The following is a 19,594-nucleotide window of genomic DNA, read 5'->3' as shown; positions in this document are numbered from 1 at the left end:
GCAAGCTACCTCTCATGCTGCTACCAAAAGAAGTCAACTAGAAATGGCAAGGACATGGTTCATTTATTTTTTTATCATATATTTTATAATTCCATTTATTGTATTGTGGACAGAAGTTCTGATGGGCCAAGTAAATCTGCATCGCGGCCACCAGTCCGTATTTTGAGCAATACTAATTTAGAACACTGAATGCAATTTGTTTTATTTGAAAGTCTACCAACCGTATCCATTCCCCAGAGCTTGGAAATGTCAACTTATCTTTAGTAGCAACCTCTCCTCTGGTAGAAGTAGAATTATTTCTAGAGTTAATTCTCGCCTGTAAAACAAAATATGAAAAAAAAAATATTAGCATTTAAATTACAATTGTAAAAACATATTCAATTGTTCTGACAGATCTACTTTAATATCATTGAATATTTGTATAGTTCAGATTTTCATAAACATTCTTAAAACTTGTTCAATAACAAGATGTAGGAGAAATGAAAACACAGTGAAAAGAAAGTTTTCAATAAACTCTGAAGCCTATAATTATGGTAATTAGGAAATAATATTGAGTTTACAAATTCAGGCTTAATGATGCATCATAATGACACTTAAAGGTAATCAAATTGGACATTTAGATTGATTAGGATAGCCTTAATGGCTGAAGAAAAAGTCCAACTCCTTAATAAAGATTAAAAAACTCCTACTTTGGAGAAAACAACACAAACATAAGACATTTAGCAACAAAAGGTCAAGAAAAAAAATGATTTAAACCTTTCACCCATTTTTCCCAAAGGAAATTGTCTGTATTAATACAAAAGAGCTGATGACAAGATGAAATAAGGGGGAACAAAAAAATAAATCAGTTCCTGATTATAATATCAAGTAAATATTGGAATACAAATCTATAAAGTTATCAATAGGAAAAATAAAATTCATATTATATAATAAATATAAATCAAGATTTTCAATTTGACTTTATCCTATAATCTTTCAATTGATCAAAGTCATGTATTTATATACATTTTTTATTATCTAATTATGGTTTTTGGATTATGGTGTAATAGGCACTATATGTATCTTAAACCATTTTCTTACTATTTTTCGTACTCCAAATAAAATCCTTGTTAAAACTGATATTTAAAAATTTAAAATAAGAAATATATCAGATTTAAAACTAATCAAACTTATGCAATGTAAAGATTTGTTAACCAGATAAAGTAAATTAACAAAACATCTGTTTTAATAAAATATAGAAAGTACATTTTAACTAATAAAAAATGTTATTTTTCAAATAATGAAATTATAATATGCATATATTTACATTTTAAAAAATCTTACCAGTAAATCAGGGTTTCTCCAGTCTGATATTAAAAGAAAAAAAAATTTAAAGAGGCTTTGTAATATTTTTTAAATTTTATTAATGGTTAACAAACAAATGTTTTTTTCTAATTTAATCAATTTAAAAATTACTTAAAAGTCCTTTAGTCTTTTCAAATGAGATGAGTAAACATATAAAAGTTTCAAAACTTTATTTATAACATAAACAATGGAAATGTAAAAACAAATGTAACATTAATACTCAGAATAATAATAGCATTTTTTTTTCTTTTGAATACAAGGAGGGGCTTGTTTGGTAGAAAGATACTCAGATATTGTTGGTAAAATAAGTCTGATTATCCCTATGCACTTAATATTTATATATAGATTTATAGCCATACCATCTAACACTATTCTCTGTTGATTTGGGCTTGATGAATATGAGTAGGATGTCTCATAGTAATGTATATGCCTACTTGTTTCTAACCTGTTGAACTGATGAAAATATAATATTAAAGATAAACAACGCTTCTGAAACACTTCAGAAATAAAAAATGGTTCTTGTCAATAAATCAAATGAAACGAAAAATATAACTATTTCATTTTGATATCATCAAAGTCATTAAAAACTGTCCCCAAAAGTAAGCAGTTATTTTATAACTGTGTTTCTATGGTCAGATTTACCTAATTTTACCATTTTAAATTAAAAAATGATTTAACTGAGACCTAATGCTCCACTGGGTAGCATTGTGGCTGAGTGGTAAAGTGCTTGGCTTCATAACAGGGGTCCCAGGTTTGAATCCTGGTGAAGATTGGGTTTTTTAATTTCGAGGATCTCTGGGCACTCAGCTCTAATGGGTACCTGACATTAGTTGGGGAAAAGTAAAGGCAGTTGGTTGTTGTGCTGGCCACATGACACCCTCGTTAACAGTGGGCCACAGAAAAAGATGACCTTTACATCATCTGCCCTAAAGATCGCAAGGCCAGAAAGGTTTACTTTACTTTACTTTAAAAAAAACACAACTTCTAGCATAAACATATAAAAAAAAACAAGAAACCCAGCTTTGACTAAAAGGTAAAGTAATTAATGTATTGTGCACTGCTCTACATTCGATAAATGGACTACAAATATTGGCAATATAATCTATCACCTGTTCTCATAATCTTATTAGGGTTTGATTAATTAGTAGATCTAGTTGTGTAGCTACCAACTTAACAAAGGTTTCCTATCAAAAGATTTTTTTAAATTTGATTTTCACTTAACACAACACAAAACCATACATTGTGGTAAACTTTTAAGTATAAGCTTCAACTTTCAGTTTTTTAATGTTCATTCTCATTAATTCCATACATGTCAAGGGCCATATACATGTGTAAACCACAGAAAGATATTTAAATTCAAAACAAAATAATAATAATAATAATATGAAAATGCACAGAGCAGACATAGGTCAGTGATATGGTTATAGGCACAACTCTGTTTTGAAAAAAAAAAAAGAATTTTAAAAGAAACAGTTAAAATAATGTCAATTAAACCAAGGGGGCTAAATATTTTTAGATTCTTATATAGGCTTCTTCCTGCCACAAAACAGAGGAGACCACTTTGGTAGTGAAACAGATACCAAGAAATACCAGTTGCTTCCCGTTTAAGTTTACTTGCACGCTTTTAGGAGATTTTACAATGTATCTGATAAAACGTCTTATAAAGTATTATATTTATAGGCTATATCGTATTTGTATTTCATTGATGAAGCGACTTCGTTATCAGGTTCATCATTCAGTAAACAGACATGTAGAACTCCATGCATCGATAAAGAAAACACTCATTCAGTCATGGGCGTAGCAAGGAGGAGATGGAATTTTGTGACATTTTTAGTGGCCCCCGAAAGGGAAAAAGACGCTATAGATATTTTGTGTGATATGCCTGTCCGTCCGTCCCGTTTAGATCTCGTAAACTAGAAAAGATAGTGAAAATCCGATATCATAATATTTTAGTCCATTCAAAGCTCTGATGCAACAGCTACTTTTTTGTTTTCTGCAAGCAAAAAATCTAATTTTTTAAATCACTTATGCAAGCAGTTTTTTTTCATAAAAATACACCACTTTTACAACTATTCACTATTAATAGTAACAAACACGGGAGGCTCTTTAGTAGGGGAGAAGACCGATTACCATATTTTTAACACATTTATGAAGATGGTTTTAGAATTTCTGTTAAAAAATATTTTTTTACATTTTTATTGTTACATTATGTAAGTTCTGTCCTACTAACTAATACATTTACCCAAAAATAATGTTTACTTTTTTTTAAAGAGAAAAATATATATTTAGTATGCATAGTATGCATATAAGTTGGGCATAATTTAAAACAACAATTAATAAGTAGGTTTTCATATTATCGCGTGAACTACAGTGTTGCTAACGTGAAACGTAGAACACATAACTAAATTTATTAAACAATCCTCTGCCCCAGCGTAGCCAATGGAGGTTTCTTGGATTAAACCCCCCTCTTATATAAAACAAAAAAAAAAAACTTATGCAAATGAAAATCCCCAAATTCCAAGAGCACAGCCAAGGGGGATTTTGATTTTAAACCCCGATCCGAAATTGTTTTACGATAAAACCCCCTCTTCAGTATAACATTAAGCATACATCAGTCATCAGATTTGTGTTAATATTAGAAGATATTACGTCATTGTTTGTTGTTTATGTTTTATGCGAAAGCAAAGAATCGGACGGAAATAAAAAGTTAGTTATATATGTCTACCTTGATAAAGACAGTCTCGGTATTATCATTATTAATTAGTAACGTCTACAGTAATGTATTACTAATCTGTGACAACAGAACAAAGCAGATATTCAACAAAGCATACAAAAGTGGGAAAGATCCATATCTCGCTATGCTCGAGTATAGAAATACTCCGATAAGCGGACTGCTTTATTCGCCATCACAACTGCTGATGAGTAGAAGACTCAGGGACATCATTCCAACTGATCCCAAACTATTGAAACCATCGGTAGCTGAAAATGCAGAGACATTACTCAACGAACGACAGAGGAAAAGCAACGTGAGGTACGATGCAAAAGCAAGGTTACCTAAAGACTACTCTGTCGGGGAGAAGGTGAGAGTTCGTCTAGGACAAACATGGCAGAAAGCAGTTGTCATTAAGAAACATCCATCACCCAGATCTTACATCATAAAGACAAATGATGGGAAAACATACAGACGAAATCAACGGTTTTTAAACAAGAGCTACGAAGAAGACATCTCTGGGTACTATGACACCGACGAAGACAATGAACAGCAAACTGTTAGAACAAAAGAAACAGACAATTATAAACCAACATCTAGAGAACTTGCTGTGCCGGTCAAGACAACCAGAAGTGGTCGAGTTGTCAAAATTCCTTGTAAATATAAGTATTAAGAACTTTAAAAGGAAGGATGTGATGATAGCTTCAAAAGGAAGGATGTGTTAATATTAGAAGATATTACGTCATTGTTTGTTGTTTATGTTTTATGCGAAAGCAAAGAATCGGACGGAAATAAAAAGTTAGTTATATATGTCTACCTTGATAAAGACAGTCTCGTTATTATCAATATTAATTAGTAACGTCTACAGTAATGTATTATTAATCTGTGACAACAGAACAAGATTCTTTGAGCGTAACTAAGAGGGGTTGTGTTTAACTCCCTTCGGAGGGCTATAAGTTAAGATCCCATCCAGTGGGTTTTGAGTTTAACCCCCCCCCCTCCAGCGGGGTTTGAAGCTAAAAAATACCTTTCCAAATAAAAAAAAAGCAAAGTAGTCATTCAAAATTCTATGAGTTTAGCCAAGGGGGGCTTTGAGTTTAAACCCCACTTTTTCTGAGGGTTTTAGGTTTAAAATCACCTCCAGATGGTTTTGAGTTTAAAATCCCCCTTCAGATAGTTTTGAGGTTGAAATCCCTTCTTCAATATTATTTTAAAGCAAACTACAGTCACCAATTCTATGAGCGTAGCTAAGGGGGTTTTGAGTTTGTTTTTTAAAAAAATCCAAAGGTTTTTTAGTTTAAAACCCCCAATAGATGGGTTTGACGATAAAACTTTCCTTTTCGATATAAAATGTAAAGCAAAATACAGTCACCAAATTCCAAGAGCGTAGCCAAGAGAGGCTACACATTTCTACCAGTCGATGGGCTCCATTAATAAAGTGCAGTGAATAGCATGGAAGTCATCTGCCGAAATTAAAAAAAAGAGTAAATGTGGCTGAACAAAGATGGCTAAGACAGCTTTTAGGAGTCAGTTATAGAGATCGGGTTTCAATCAAGGAACTTGTTCTCCAACAAAATTAATTACGCATACCAAGAGTTGCGATGACATGGAGGACATAACGAGGAAAGCGTAAACAGGGACGTCCTCGTATATCTTGGCGCCATATTTCCATGGAGGACCTCAGAGCAGTAAACACTAGGTAGGAAGATGCTTCAGACATTGCCAGTGACAGACTTTTGTGGAAGCAGCCGAATGGCATGGGAGGATCTAAGTCCTAAGTAAGTAAGAAAACCAGATACGTTTTTTATTATTATTATTTTTTAATAGCAGTATAATGCATTGTGGATACCTCAGAATAGTGCATGTCGGAGGGGCTCCGCCCCGAAACCAGCTGGGGGAGCTCACAGCGCTAAATAAGCCCAAATAACTTATACCTTATAAGCTACTACAAAGTCTAATAAATGCTCTTTCTGCCCTAGTGCCTAGCATTGAGCAGGTTGCCCGAATCAGCCATTAAAACCTACACGGATAGAAGCATCGATAAGATAATAAAATCTATTCTAGTGTGCTAGCACGCATTTGTTATATATCGTGGTATAGTTATAGTTATAAATTACTGAGGGTTTATTTTTTTTTAAATACATATCCACGTGTTTATCAAGTTGAATCAGGCTGATGACAAAATGGATTGAATATTTTTTTGTCTTTGTAATCAGTACAAGAAGTACTAAGAGTGTTAGACATTTATAGTTTGTATTGTCGCCGCTTGACAGCAATAATAATTTCTCCACTTTTTTTCACCATATCCCCTACTAGAAATGTAATCCTATTTAGACAATTCTAATGTTCAACACGAAGGAGTGTACTATATTCATAGGTTGCGAAAAACTTGTTCATATAGTCGAAGATGGTTACTTACTCAGTCTTTGAGACTCTTACGACGTATCTGTGTATATTTCAATTACAAGCCCACTCGACCTCTTGACCTCTCTAGTTTCTCTTGTGACAATCCATGTTTTCAAGTGCTAGCTTATTACGCCCAATTCTTAGTACGCTGCATGTTCAAGAGGATACTCATTACGTATAACAAAAAAAAAGTCACTAATGACCAAGTAGTTGTCCATTGCAGATTGACGTCAACTTTTATGGGTGTGATTTTTTCCCAAAGATATAGACTACATAAACAAATTTCTAGAAAAATTGTTAGAGCCGTTTTCAAGATCTGTGTCAACTCGTGTATTTTGTTTTTTTTTGCTTTTGTTGTTTTTTAATCAATGAAGAATTAGCAGTTGATAATTGGAATTGGAATTTTAAAAAGTCAATGCTGGTAGTTTCATACATTTGATTATCTACACTTCACCACTTCTTCACCGATCTGTTGATCTGTTTGGGCACCACACATGATCAGTTGAATGTTTGTGATACCAAAGATCTTTCTATTATATACATCTCGATTCCATGGCTAGGATCCTCCTCTCTAGTTCTGCAGTTAGCGTCCAGTAGATTGCCTTGACCAAGCATCGCATCAGTTTGACTGAAATGCTGCGGTGAGCATGAGCTGTGCCTTTGTCTTTCTACATTGTTCTGAGATAAGCTATTGCTGCTGTGCATCTTGCCATTCTAGCCAGTAGTTCAGCTTGCTGTGCATCATGCATTCTAGCCAGTAGTTCAGTTTGATGTGCATCTTGCCATTCTAGCCAGTAGCTCAGGTGTGAAACAATAGCTTCGAGCTATTTAAAACTTCAATTATAACAATGGCCAGTTTTTTGCCTCCGTTACTGATGTCCATTTTAAAGCCTTGTTCGCTATTATGATTTGTAGAGCATTTGTTTCGGAAGTATGCGCATTCTGTCTGTCTGTTTGGGTGTGATATTTTACACGTAATTTCTCACACTCTTTATTCTCCGATCAAATTGAAGCTTTGATAAATTATTCATTGTCGATGACAGCACACGAATCAATAAAAAAATTACCGATTAGTTAATTAACTATTTGTTCTTAATTAATTTTGTTTTAATTGATAATGTACTAGGCTTAGTGGAGATACGTTTTATGCAGATAATTAGGTCTTTCGCTAAAAAATGTTATACTAACAACAGCTTATTAAACCTTCTATTTTTTATAAGTATTTGTATAGCTCAGTGGCTAACGCGTCGGCCTTCCATAATGAAGGTTCGAGATTCCGATTCGAATTCAGACTCTAGCAACTTAAAAAAAACTTTTAAAAATCAGATCGAAAACATTCTCCTAGATGCCACCCCTCCAGAAACTGGCCCACTAATGTGTTTGGACCATATTGCACTGAGCATTCTAAAAGCACGAGATGCGCTAAACAAAAATAATTAATAAACATATTTCCTATTGTACAAACTAATTATTGTCAATCTAGATCTATTAACAAGCAAAATATATATATAAAAAAAAACATGCTTTTTAAAAATCTTATAAATGAGAAAGAACTGCACATTTACAACCATATATCAAAACAGTAAAAGATTTTTTCACTTATCTATGTCAATCAAAATTAATTAATTAATACTAATTAATTAAAAAATAAATTCTTTTTTTTTTATTGATTCGTGTTTTGTTATGGATAATGAATAATTGTGCAAAGTTTCCACATGACCCGAGAGTGAGAGAACAAAACGTATACAAACTTTGTAGCAGAAAGACAGACGGTGTGAGCTGATGTAAGCTTTGCAAAATTTAATTACATAATGGATTCAAAATAATTGATGCAATTTCACTCAATATACCGGTAAGCTATGTATTTTTAAAGGTATTTTTATACATGACTTGCTGCCAATCAAAACGAGCCACACGACCCCGAACATTTTAAGTAGACAAGCTTAAAGACGGCAATATCGCAGCACAGTTCCAATTAAAACTAAAGAACCGTTTCGTGGCTCTTGCAGATATACTGACCCTTGAAGAAGAGTGGGCCAACTTTAAAGAGACCACTATTGAGTGCGCGGAAGAAGTTATCGGAAGGAGGCGAGGATCATACAAGGAATGATGGATACAAGACAGAACATGGAAATTGATCGATGAGAGGAAAGAGGCCAAACGTAGACGAGATCAGAAAAATGAAACACAGGCTCGCAGCCTAGCGGAAGAAGCCTATACGGAAGCAGATCTGAAAGTAAAGAGAAGCTGTCGGCGAGATAAAAGGGACTGGATTGAGCAGAAGGGTCAAGAGGCACAAGCAGCTGCAAGCAGAAATGACTCAATAACTCTCCATCGTATTGTCCGAGATCTCACTGGAGCAAAGCGTGGACATGGAGCACCGGTAAAAGACAAACTAGGCAAAACTTTGCTAACAAAAGAAGAACAGGATGCAAGATGGGTGGAGCACTTTAATCCACCCTTAACCAACAGTCGCCAGACCTGACTTACACATTCAAGGACCCATCTCCGGACAATGATCTCAAGATCAAGACAGACTCAGAACTGCTGAGGAGGTTACCATGGTTATTACAGTGTTAAAGAACAACAAAGCACCAAGGCTCAACATGGTGTTAGCAGAAATGCTAAAACATGGGGGACAGTGCATTGTTAACAGAATGACTGATCTCTTAAATCTCTGTTGGCGAACTTCAAAAGCCCCTGAGGACTGGCAAAAATGAGTGATTGTAAAGCTTCCAAAAAAAAGGGAAACTTGGCAGACTGCAAGAACTGGAGGGGCATTACTCTCCTCTCTGTCCCAGGCAAAGTTTTCAGCTCTGTTTTGTTGAGGCGGCTTCAACAGTCTGTAGATGAGAGACTCAGAGAAGAACAAGCAGGTTTCCGAAGAGGCAGATCATGTGCAGAACAGATCTTTGCTGTACGAAATATCATAGGACAAAGTCTTGAGTACCAACAACGGCTAACGATCAGTTTCGTAGACTTTAAGAAAGCGTTTGATAGTCTCCACCAAGAATCACTATGGAAAATAGCTAGAGAATACGGCATCCCAGAAAAATTCGTCCAGATCCTACGACACCTTTACAGTCAGTCTAGTTGCTGCATTAAAACAGAAGAAGGAACAACAAAGTTTTTTAACATCGAGATACATGTGAGGAGTGCATCTTATCTCCCTTCCTCCTAGCCATCGACTACATAATGAGGAGAGCAATGAACCAGACTGCCTTTGGTATTCCATGGCGTGAACAAAATCGAATAACGGACTTGGACTTTGCTGATGACGTTGCACTACTCGGGGTTACAAATAAAGGCATACAAGAAATGACGGAGAGCCTAGATAGAGAAGCAACGAAAATTGGCCTCCGCATTAACTTAGATAAGACCAAAATTTTGCGAGTGGGATATAAGGCAAAGGGTGCCCCCGTCAGACTTGGCGAGTCAAAGCTTGAAGAGCTGGACAAGTTCACTTACCTTGGCAGCATCATAACAAATGATGGGAATGCCTACCATGATGTAGCGTGCCGAATAGGAAAGGCAGGGAGCATTTTCCAAAGGCTGCAGCCTATTTGGACAAGCCAAGCCAATGGGCTCGAGACAAAAAAATACATTCTCAACATGATTGTCATCCCAACAACAACATATGCATGTGAGACATGGAAGTCATCTGTCAAAATTGAGAAAAGACTAAATGTGGCTCAACAAAAATGGCTGAGACGGATTTTGGGGGTCAGTTACACAGATCGGGTCTCAAACAAGGAAATCCTATGCTGAACTGGGAGTCGACCACTTTGTGAGGTTGTGACAGAACGTCGAATGAGGTTTTCGGACATGTTCTACGACAAAATGAACTACGTATACCAAGAGTTGCGATGAAATGGAGGCCAATACGAGGAAAGCGCAAGCTGGGACGTCCTCGTATTACTTGGCGCCACACCTTCATGGAGGACCCCAGAACAGTGGACGCCAGGTGGGAGGAGGCTTCAGACATTGCCAACGACAGATCTTAATGGAGACAGCTTGCTGCCCAATGCGCCGAACGGCATGGGAGGACCTAAGTCTAAGTAAGTAAGCTGCCTACGGCTACCATCAGTGATCGGTAGATTTATCTTGACTGTCCAGCCAGCCAAGTTAAAACGAAACAATACAGTATTTGTAAATGTACCTTAGTGTCAACTGAGAATTGATCGAAAGGGCAATCACCCTCCAGAGAATCACGTAATTTTTATACTGTACCATCAGCTTCATTAAATAGGATTGATACAATGTTATTGTATTGATCGAATTGATCGAAAATTGATCGAAAGGGCAATCACCCTCCATGGAATCACGTAATTTTTATACTGTACCATCAGCTTCATTAAATAGGATTGATACAATGTTATTTTATTTCTATCATACGTATAATTGGTAACTCCGGTTGTTACTACTCTTGTCTTTTTTACAAGGTTTATATCCTCTTCCCCTCCCCCCCCCCCACCCGGGTCCCAGCAGACTTCGACAAGTGATAGGACCATAGCGCATTACGAAAGCTAAAGGCATGATATTGCGATTTTTAAAAAAAAAAACGATTGGTAAAAATATTTCGAATGGCACGGATTTATTAGATTTAGTCTCGATATAATACACATGACTGATCCAAATCAATTGATACAATTACATTTAATGTAAACTTTTTTTTCACTCTTTTTTTAATCATGTTTTTATTTTGTGAATGTAAAGGCAAGGTGCTTCGGGCAGGATAATTTAAGCCATGTTAGGCCTATAATGGCGCAGTGGTTTAATTTATTTTTTGTGACTTTTTGGAAAAACGGTTATGTAAATTTCCGAATGTTGTAGTAAGAATCAAAAAGATTCACAAGGAATATCAGTTTATATATGAATTATATTTTAAAATGTAATAGAAAAGGATAACAAAGTTTGTATTATTTTTATTTCGTTCTATGTTATAGGTTCACTGCACACACTACATTCTTAACAAAAACTTGTTTTTTTACGCATTTTATGTGTGTGGTAAATATGTGTACTTAAAAACATCATGTAGGCCAAGGTTCATTAGAATGTGAAGTAAATTATATTAAGTCTCTAGCATTGTTTTTCATTTTTCTGCGTGACTAATAAATCAACATCCATTCTACATTTCACACTTAACTGGACTGACATGGCGTATTCCATCATTTCAATGCACCGCATTCTTAAGACAATTTTTTTGTTATTTTTTTTTTTTTATAAATTAACGTTGTGTTAACAACTATGAATAGTTGGGCCAAATGTCTACTTCATTTGAAAATGGGAAGTTTGAGAAAAGAAAGGGTATACAAAACGTAATAATGAGAATACATCCACATCCACATATACATTCACATCTCTCAATAAGTATCATTTATTTCCCTTTTTCAATACCAAACACAATTATAAATTACCAATAATTAATTAACTAATTGGTTAATTTGTAATTGATTAATATTTTCTTAGATACAACAAATAATCGTGCAAAGTTTCAGCTTGATCCGAGAATTCGTGTGGGAGAAATAACGTGTACAAACATTGTACCAGACAAACATTAATATAAGCTTTGTAATAAATAAATACCAAAATATGTAGGTCTACAGTTGTCTACACAGTTTAGTAGAAGCTATAGAGCTAGTCATGGAATGCAGAATGCAAACAGACTGCATGGGCTCTAGGTTTTCTTGCGCTTAGATAATTAACCCTTACTCTGGCATGTTTTTTTTAAATGAAAAGAGTAATGACCTATAAATATATGGTAAATCCATTCAATGCATTACTTCTGTGGTCTCCTAACTCTTTTCACTCTTTTCAAGGGCGTAGCCAGGGGGGTGTTTAGGCATGGGCGTAGCCAGGGGGGGGTTCTTGGGGTTCAAACCCCCCCCGAAATGAAATCCCCCCCCCGGGGGGGGGGCGGAATTAAGTGACTGATTTTTGCTTTCATTTTGTTTATTTTAGGTGAGATTTTAATACTAAATCATCACTTACCACAGCACAGCCGAGGCAGTTTTGAGTTAAAAACCCTCTAGCAGGGGCTTTTGAGATTTTAAAAACACCTATCAGGGGGTTTTGAGATACAAATCCCTCTACCAGGGGGCTTTGAGTTTAAAACCCTCTACAGGGGGTTTTGAATTTTAAACCCCCTACCAGAGGTTTTTGCAGTTAAATCCCCCTCTTCTATAAAACAAAACAAAAAAAATGCAAACAACAATCCCCAAATTCCAACAGCACAGTTGAGGAAGATTTTGATTTTAAAACCCCATCCAAAATTTACGATAACCCCATCTTCAATATACAAAAAGCAAATTACACACTCAAAATTCTATGAGCGTAGCCAAAGGGGTTTTCAGTTTAACCCCCTCCCCCTTCCAGTTGGGGTTTGAAGCTAAAAAGTACCTCTTCAATATAAAAAAAAAGCAAATTACACACTATAAAATCTATGAGCGTAGCCAAAGGGGTTTTGAGTTTAAATCCCCCTCCTCCAGATGGCTTTTTCTTTAACGTTTAAAACCCCTCCAGATGGTTTTGAGTTTAAAATTCCCCTACAGAGCGTTTCGAGTTGAAAACCTCTCTCTTCAATATTATTTTAAAGCAAACTACAGTCACCAAACTCTATGATCGTAGCTAAATGGGGTTTTGAATTAAAAAAAAAACAAAAAAAAAAAACCAGATATTTTTTAGTTTAAAACCCCTCAACAGATGATTTGACAAAAAAACTTTCCTTTTCGATATAAAATCTAAAGCGAAATACAGGCATGTAATTCCAAGAGCGTAGTCAAGAAAGGTTACACATTTCTAACAATGGCTTGGGCTCCATTAATTAAGTGTGAATAGTCTTCTACCGAAATTGAAAATCATTAAATGTGTCTCAACAAAGATGGCTAAGACAGATTTTAGGAGTCAGTCATAGAGATCGGGTCTAAATCAAAGAAATCATATGCCGAACTGGGAGTCGAATCCTTAGTAAGGTTGTGACAGAGCGTCGCATGAGGTTTTGCGGGACATGTTTTCCGACAAAATGAATTACGCAAAATAAGAGTTGCGGAAACAGCGAGAGGGTCTAAGTCAGTAAGAATAGCACATTAGGTTTTTGAAATAAAACTTTTTAATAGTGTTACGAATCTCACTATCCAGGCTCTGACTCGTAGCTCGTCACGGTTGACCGCTCGTCTAGCGCTGGCCTGGGGCGATTTGCGTCGGCTGACTACACTCACACCACTACCCCCATCTGTGCCACCACCAGGTTTATAACACTGCCCCCTCCTTAGATCTGTCCGTCCCGGGCAGAATCAACAATCATGACATTGGCTGTAGAGTTTCATCGCTGCAGGCGGGGGTCGATCGGTGGCGGTTGGCTTGCCTCTTGAGCTTGACGGAGCCATCCATGTTGCAGTTAGCAATGGTCGCTTCCTTCTTCTCCTCCAGTTTGTCTTGACCTGGTTGTATGGACGTCGTGCTTTCATCGCCATCCATGTTGAATTCAGAAAACGTTTTCTTCTCCTCCAGTTAGCCTTCATCTGGTTGTATCGACCTCGTGATCGCATGGTCGTCCATATTGCACTCAGCAAAAGTCGCCTTCTTCTTCTTCTCCGCCAGTTGGTCTTCATGTGGTTGCAGTGATATCGAGGTTGCATCGTCATCCATCTTGCATTCAACAAAAGTAGCCTTCTTCTTCTTCTCCGCCAGTTGGTCTTCATGTGGCTGCAGTTATTTCTTGGTAGCATCACCATGCACGTTGGACTTCGCAAACGCCGCCTTCTTCTTTTCCTCCAGTTGATCGTCCTCTTGTTGCAGTGACGTTGTGGTTGCATCGCTCTCTTGTCGGTCGGTACTGAGGACAGCCACTTGACACATGGAGAGGTATAAGATGTAAGGGCTGGGGATACCAAGATCGTTGGCCAAAAAGGTGACTTCATAGGACTTTTCAGAGAAGGACTGGGATGGGTTTCAAATCCACAGGACAGGGGATTGTGGAACAGGTCATCATCTTCAGCCTTGTCTGGAGTGCATGCTCGTGGGGCAGGTTGGCAACACTCCTCATGCAAAGGTCCCTCGTCTTCGGCTTCAGGCTTCATTCGGCTTTCTTCACCACCATCAGGACCTCTCTCTCTTGTCTCAGTATCGGGCCGATGACTTTCGTCTTTCAAATGTCCATCAATTTCAACGTCAGACTGCCTTGGATTCTCTTTACCACCATCAGAACTTTCCTCTCCAGTCTTGGCAGCTGGACCAACGTCTGTTAGGTTCGGACCTGGCTGGTATCTCTCGACTTGGATATGTCTCTCAACGGCTTCGTCAGGTTTCAATGGGTCCTCATTATCACCACCAGGGCTTCTCTCACTGAGCTTAGCATCTGGACGAACGTCTGTAGGGTCCAAGCCTCGCTGGTAGCTTCCATCATGTAAACGTCCCTCAGCAACAGGCTTGTAGGCAAAATCAGCGTTCTCTTGGTCTGTTTTGCTGTTTAAGGTGCTCATATCAGGTAAAGCTTCAGCACAAGATTCGTTCGAACTATGGGCAGCTTCCATTGTCTCTTCATCTGTCTCTTTCGGCTCCACAGGTCTGTACTCCCTGTTTTCAGATTGACAGGCAGCACCACATTCATCAGCATTGCCGTCGTCACTGCATATTTCTTCAAAGCTTTGGGTGGGTAGTAGTTCATTGTTTAACGATGGCGCAGCTCCTTTATCTTTCAAGTCTCTTTGGTCGTGCAGGGTTTCTTCCACCTCGTCCATCGTTTTGACCACGGGGCTCGTCACTTCTTTCACTGAGGTACCCATCTCTTTAATCTCTCTACAGATGTCCTCTGTGTACTTCTTCAGTGTCACACTCATAGCCCGAATGAACTCTCCAAAATCTGGTGCGACTTCAAACAGATACGTGTCTGGATCTTCCTCTTCTTCAACTATACATTCTCGGAGGCGTGCTTGTAAGGTTTCTTTATTTCCGCTCGTTTTCAGATCTCGATCACGGAGTTCTTCCTTCAGTTCTCTAAATTCAAGTTCGTACAGCAGTTTCAGACGAGCCATAGTAGATCCGATCCAATCCGATTCCGATCCGATCCCACTTCTGACACCAGTTGTTACGAATCTCACTATCCAGGCTCTCTGCAAACTGCACCATACACCACCAACTTAAAGAACTTGACAAGTCAGGGCTCCAAAATAACGTAAAGGTTTAATGTCCATAAATAACAGCCAATACTGTACAATTGGCAGCACGTAGAACAGTACAAATAGCTCTGCGATAACACCGTTCCGCCGTATCAAGTCTTGCACTGGCCTCTCCGTCTCGTTCCGGGCTTGCACTGGGTTCAACAGTTCAGGACTGACTTCACACACTAGGCTCGTTGTGTCGGACTCGATCGCAGACCAAGATCAAGACGCCGTTCGTCTCAACTGTACTTGATAGTACTCCGCACTGAACCGTCGTAATGCTCCGTACAGAACCACACCGCTGAACTGTGCTGTAGTCGACCGTGTTCTGAACTCTTGTCGTGAACCTCCTTTCTGAACCTTGCTGTATTGAGCCCCTTTTCTCGACTGTCTTGACTGCGACACCTCCGCTCTTTATATAGGGTCCCTACTGGCCTTCTCGAACCGGACAGAACGCCGCTCAACGTTTCTAGGTGGTCAGATGACTACAACTCTCGTGACGCTCATGAGCTCTGTTCACGACGGCGATCCTTCCCGTACCGTCCTGTTGATACTCGACTCGGTTGACCGTCGTAGCTCGTCACGGTTGACCGCTCGTCTAGCGCTGGCCTGGGGCGATTTGCGTCGGCTGACTACACTCACACCACTACCCCCATCTGTGCCACCACCAGGTTTATAACAATAGCAAGATAGTGCACTGTAGATACCTCAGAATATGCATTTTGTTGGCTTTCAGTACCAGAAATAGTGCTCGGCGGCGGGGCTTCGCCCCGCGCTGGGGGAGCGCTGCGAACTCCCCCAGACCCCATTGCTAGCAAGGGCGGGGAGTCTACAATAAACAATAAACGTCTTCCGAAAGGGTCAGAATGTAATAAAGATTAATTATGTACACACACACACACACATATATATTTTTTTTCGCGGGGGGGGGGGAGGTCGAATCCCCCCCCCCAAAACCCTCCCCGAAAAAAAATCCTGGCTACGCCCATGTGTTTAGGGGTTCAACCCCCGCCCCAGAAATGAAATCCCCCCGCAGGAGGGGGGAGACGGACTTTAGTGACTGATTTTTGCTTTGATTTTGTTTATTTTAGGTGAGATTTTAATACTAAACCATCACTTGTTCCAGCGCAGCCAAAGGAGGGGGGTGAGTTTAAAACCCCTACCAGGGGGGTTTGCAGTTAAATTCCCTTCTTCTATAAAACAAAACAAAACCAAAAAATGCAAACGACAATCCCCAAATTCCAAGTGCATAGCTAAGGAAGATTTTGATTTTAAAACCCCCTCTTCAATATAAAAAAGCAAATTACACACTGAAAATGCTATGAGCGTAGCCAAAGGGGTTTTGAGTTTAACACCCTCCCCACACACACACTTTCAGCGGGGTTTAAAGCTAAAAAAAAAAAAAGGCAAATTACACAGTCCAAATCCTTGAGTGTAGCTAAAATTGGTTTTGAGTATAACCCCCCCCCTCAAGTGGGGTTTGAAGGTAAAAAAAATACCTCTTCAATATAAAAAAAAGCAAATTACACACTCAAAAATCTTTGAGCGTAACTAAAGGGGTTTTAAATTTACCCCCCCCCCTTTTCCAGTGGGGTTTGAAGCTAAAAAAAAATACCTCATCAATATAAAAAAAAGCAAATTACACACTCAAAAATCTTTGAGAGTAACCAAAGGGGTTTTAAATTTAAACCTCCCTCCAGTGGGGTTTGAAGCTAAAAAAAAATACCTCATCAATATAAAAAAAAAGCAAATTACGCACTCAAAAATCTTTAAGAGTAACCAAAGGGGTTTTAAGTTTAAACCCCTCTTCAGCGGGGTTTGAAGAGAAAAAATACCTCTTCTATAAAAAAAAAAGCAAATTACAGACTCAAAATGCTTTGAGCGTAGCCAAAGAGGGTTTTGAGTTTAAACCCTCCCCTCGTCGTGGTTTGATGCTAAAAAATACCTCTTCAATATAAAAAAAATGTAAATTGCACACTAAAACTCTTTGAGCTTAGCCAAGCCAAAGGGGGGTTTTGAGTTTAAACCCCCTTCTTCCTCATGGCTTTTGTTTTTTAAGTTTAAAACCACTCCATTTTTTTTTTTTTTTGAGTTTAAAATCCCCCTATAGAGAGTTTTGAGGTTGAAAACCACCTCTTCAATATTATTCTAAACCAAACTACACTTACCAAATTCTATGAGCGTAGCTAAATGGGGTATTGGAGAGAAAATCCCCCTCCCTCAAAAAAATAACCGGAAAAATAATCCTGGCTACGACCATGAGTTATCACTGTTGTAGGTTATCCTATTTTGAAACAAAGGGAAAGTTCGTGTAATCCGTAAAGCCGGCTATTACATCCCATTTATCGCGTCTTGTTAAGTTCCGATTAACCGAAGTCGACAAAGTTTGGGCCATTTTCCCGTTTTAGATCTAGTATTTAGATCCAGGCCCCCATTACTATTTTTTTAAATTATAGTTGTATACAATGCAATAAATTAAATCTCTTAATACGGATTTTGATTTTCCTCAAAAAAAAAAAAAAAAAAAAAAAAAAAAAACAGAGAAATAAAACCACTTGGCATCTAAATCATTCATTAAAAAAGTAAATAATTGCAAATCAATTTGAATAATACTAACCACAAGACGACTTTGAACATCAAAGGCTGTTGGTCGTCGAGAATTTCTTCCTACTTGTCGTCCTTGATTTGATCTATTTCGCTCTCTTTCTTGTGAAGAACGATTCCTATTTCTCTCTAATTGTGACCTAGTTCGCTCTCTTTCTTGTGAAGAACGATTTCTATTTCTCTCTAATTGTGACCTAGTTCGCTCTCTTTCTTGTGAAGAACGATTCCTATTTTTCTCTAATTGTGACCTAGTTTCTAGTGATGTTCTACTTCTGTTGCTCTAATTTAGCGAAAGAGGAGAAAAATGTAGTATAAGATTTTTTTTGGTGTCAATTCCTATTTTTAGTTCAAAAATATTTTAAAACTTAAAATTCATATTCATATAAAAAAAAAATAAAGAGAAAAAAATAGCCAGTATGAGGATCGCACTCACAAGATTCGCGTTATTAGCGTGACGCTCTATACATTTAGCTACCCAATCATATATCTATGTTGAGTGGTAAAGTGCTTTGTTTTCGAACCGAAGGGTCCCATAGGTGAATATTTTTAATTTCGGGATTTTTAGGACGCCTTTGAGTACACCCTGCTCTAATGGGTACCTGACATTAGTTGGTCGTTGTGCTGGCCACATGACACCCTCGTTAACCGTCGGGCATAGAAATAGATTACCTTTACATCATCTGCCCTATAGATCGCAAGATCTGAAAGGGATACTTTACTTCTTTATTTTGCATCGTCGAGGCGTTGCCCATATGGCTGCCATAAGAAGCAAGGCATTGCCTATGAGTTAGTGAGTTATCAATGTCTACTCCGTACGAGTATGAAGCTTCATTTTATCTCCGACGTTTACATTAAATAGGAATTCAGCGCCATAAAGTGGCACTGCAGGCTCGCAGAATATAAGAGGAAACAAAGTCTGCAAGTTAGTTATAAGTAAAATGTAATAATAACTATGTCAACTAATCGACAAACTCATTGTGTTACTCTAATGTGGCCGAATAAAGAAAAGCCAAATCCTTACTAGATTATTCTGTCTCTACTTCTCACTGCCACTATCAGAGCTTCTTGTTCATATTAATTAAAGTTCTAATTTGGATAGCTATTAGCCCTCTCTCTGTCTGTCTGTCTGTCTCTCTCTCTCTCTCTCTCTCTCTCTCTGTCTTTCTCTTCACTCCTTTCTCATTATATGCAGACCTAAATAAATACGTATATACTTAATCCAAATAATTGAGCCCTACTCTGTAAAGCGGTTTGGAACAGTGGAAAAACAAAACAGCATGAATATAAGTCATGAATATAGCTAACTACTTTCGAAACATTATTAAACTTTACACAATGCTCTTAAGACATATATAATTGGATGCATATCTTG

The 19,594-nt window shown here is 37.7% G+C and overlaps 1 protein-coding gene across 2 annotated transcripts in view; it reads right to left on the bottom strand.

The window, feature by feature from the left end:
• The window catches only part of LOC106064757 (atrial natriuretic peptide-converting enzyme-like), a 50,027-nt gene that overhangs the window by 29,912 nt on the left and 521 nt on the right, over nucleotides 1-19,594 (bottom strand). The window contains exons 2-6 of one of the 2 annotated variants that reach the window (XM_056019896.1): nucleotides 18,471-18,502; nucleotides 18,236-18,416; nucleotides 1,704-1,797; nucleotides 1,324-1,346; nucleotides 222-316 (exon numbers count right to left, since the gene is read on the bottom strand). In XM_056019896.1, the coding sequence (XP_055875871.1) occupies nucleotides 222-316; nucleotides 1,324-1,346; nucleotides 1,704-1,797; nucleotides 18,236-18,416; nucleotides 18,471-18,502 (425 nt within the window). Of the gene's footprint in view, nucleotides 1-221; nucleotides 317-1,323; nucleotides 1,347-1,703; nucleotides 1,798-18,235; nucleotides 18,503-19,594 lie in introns of both variants that reach the window. The other variant, XM_013223377.2, reaches the window with a different exon arrangement.

This window comes from Biomphalaria glabrata, chromosome 2, assembly GCF_947242115.1.
Source record: "Biomphalaria glabrata chromosome 2, xgBioGlab47.1, whole genome shotgun sequence".
NCBI classification, from domain to species: domain Eukaryota; kingdom Metazoa; phylum Mollusca; class Gastropoda; family Planorbidae; genus Biomphalaria; species Biomphalaria glabrata.
This window is presented reverse-complemented; position numbering and strand designations above follow the sequence as displayed.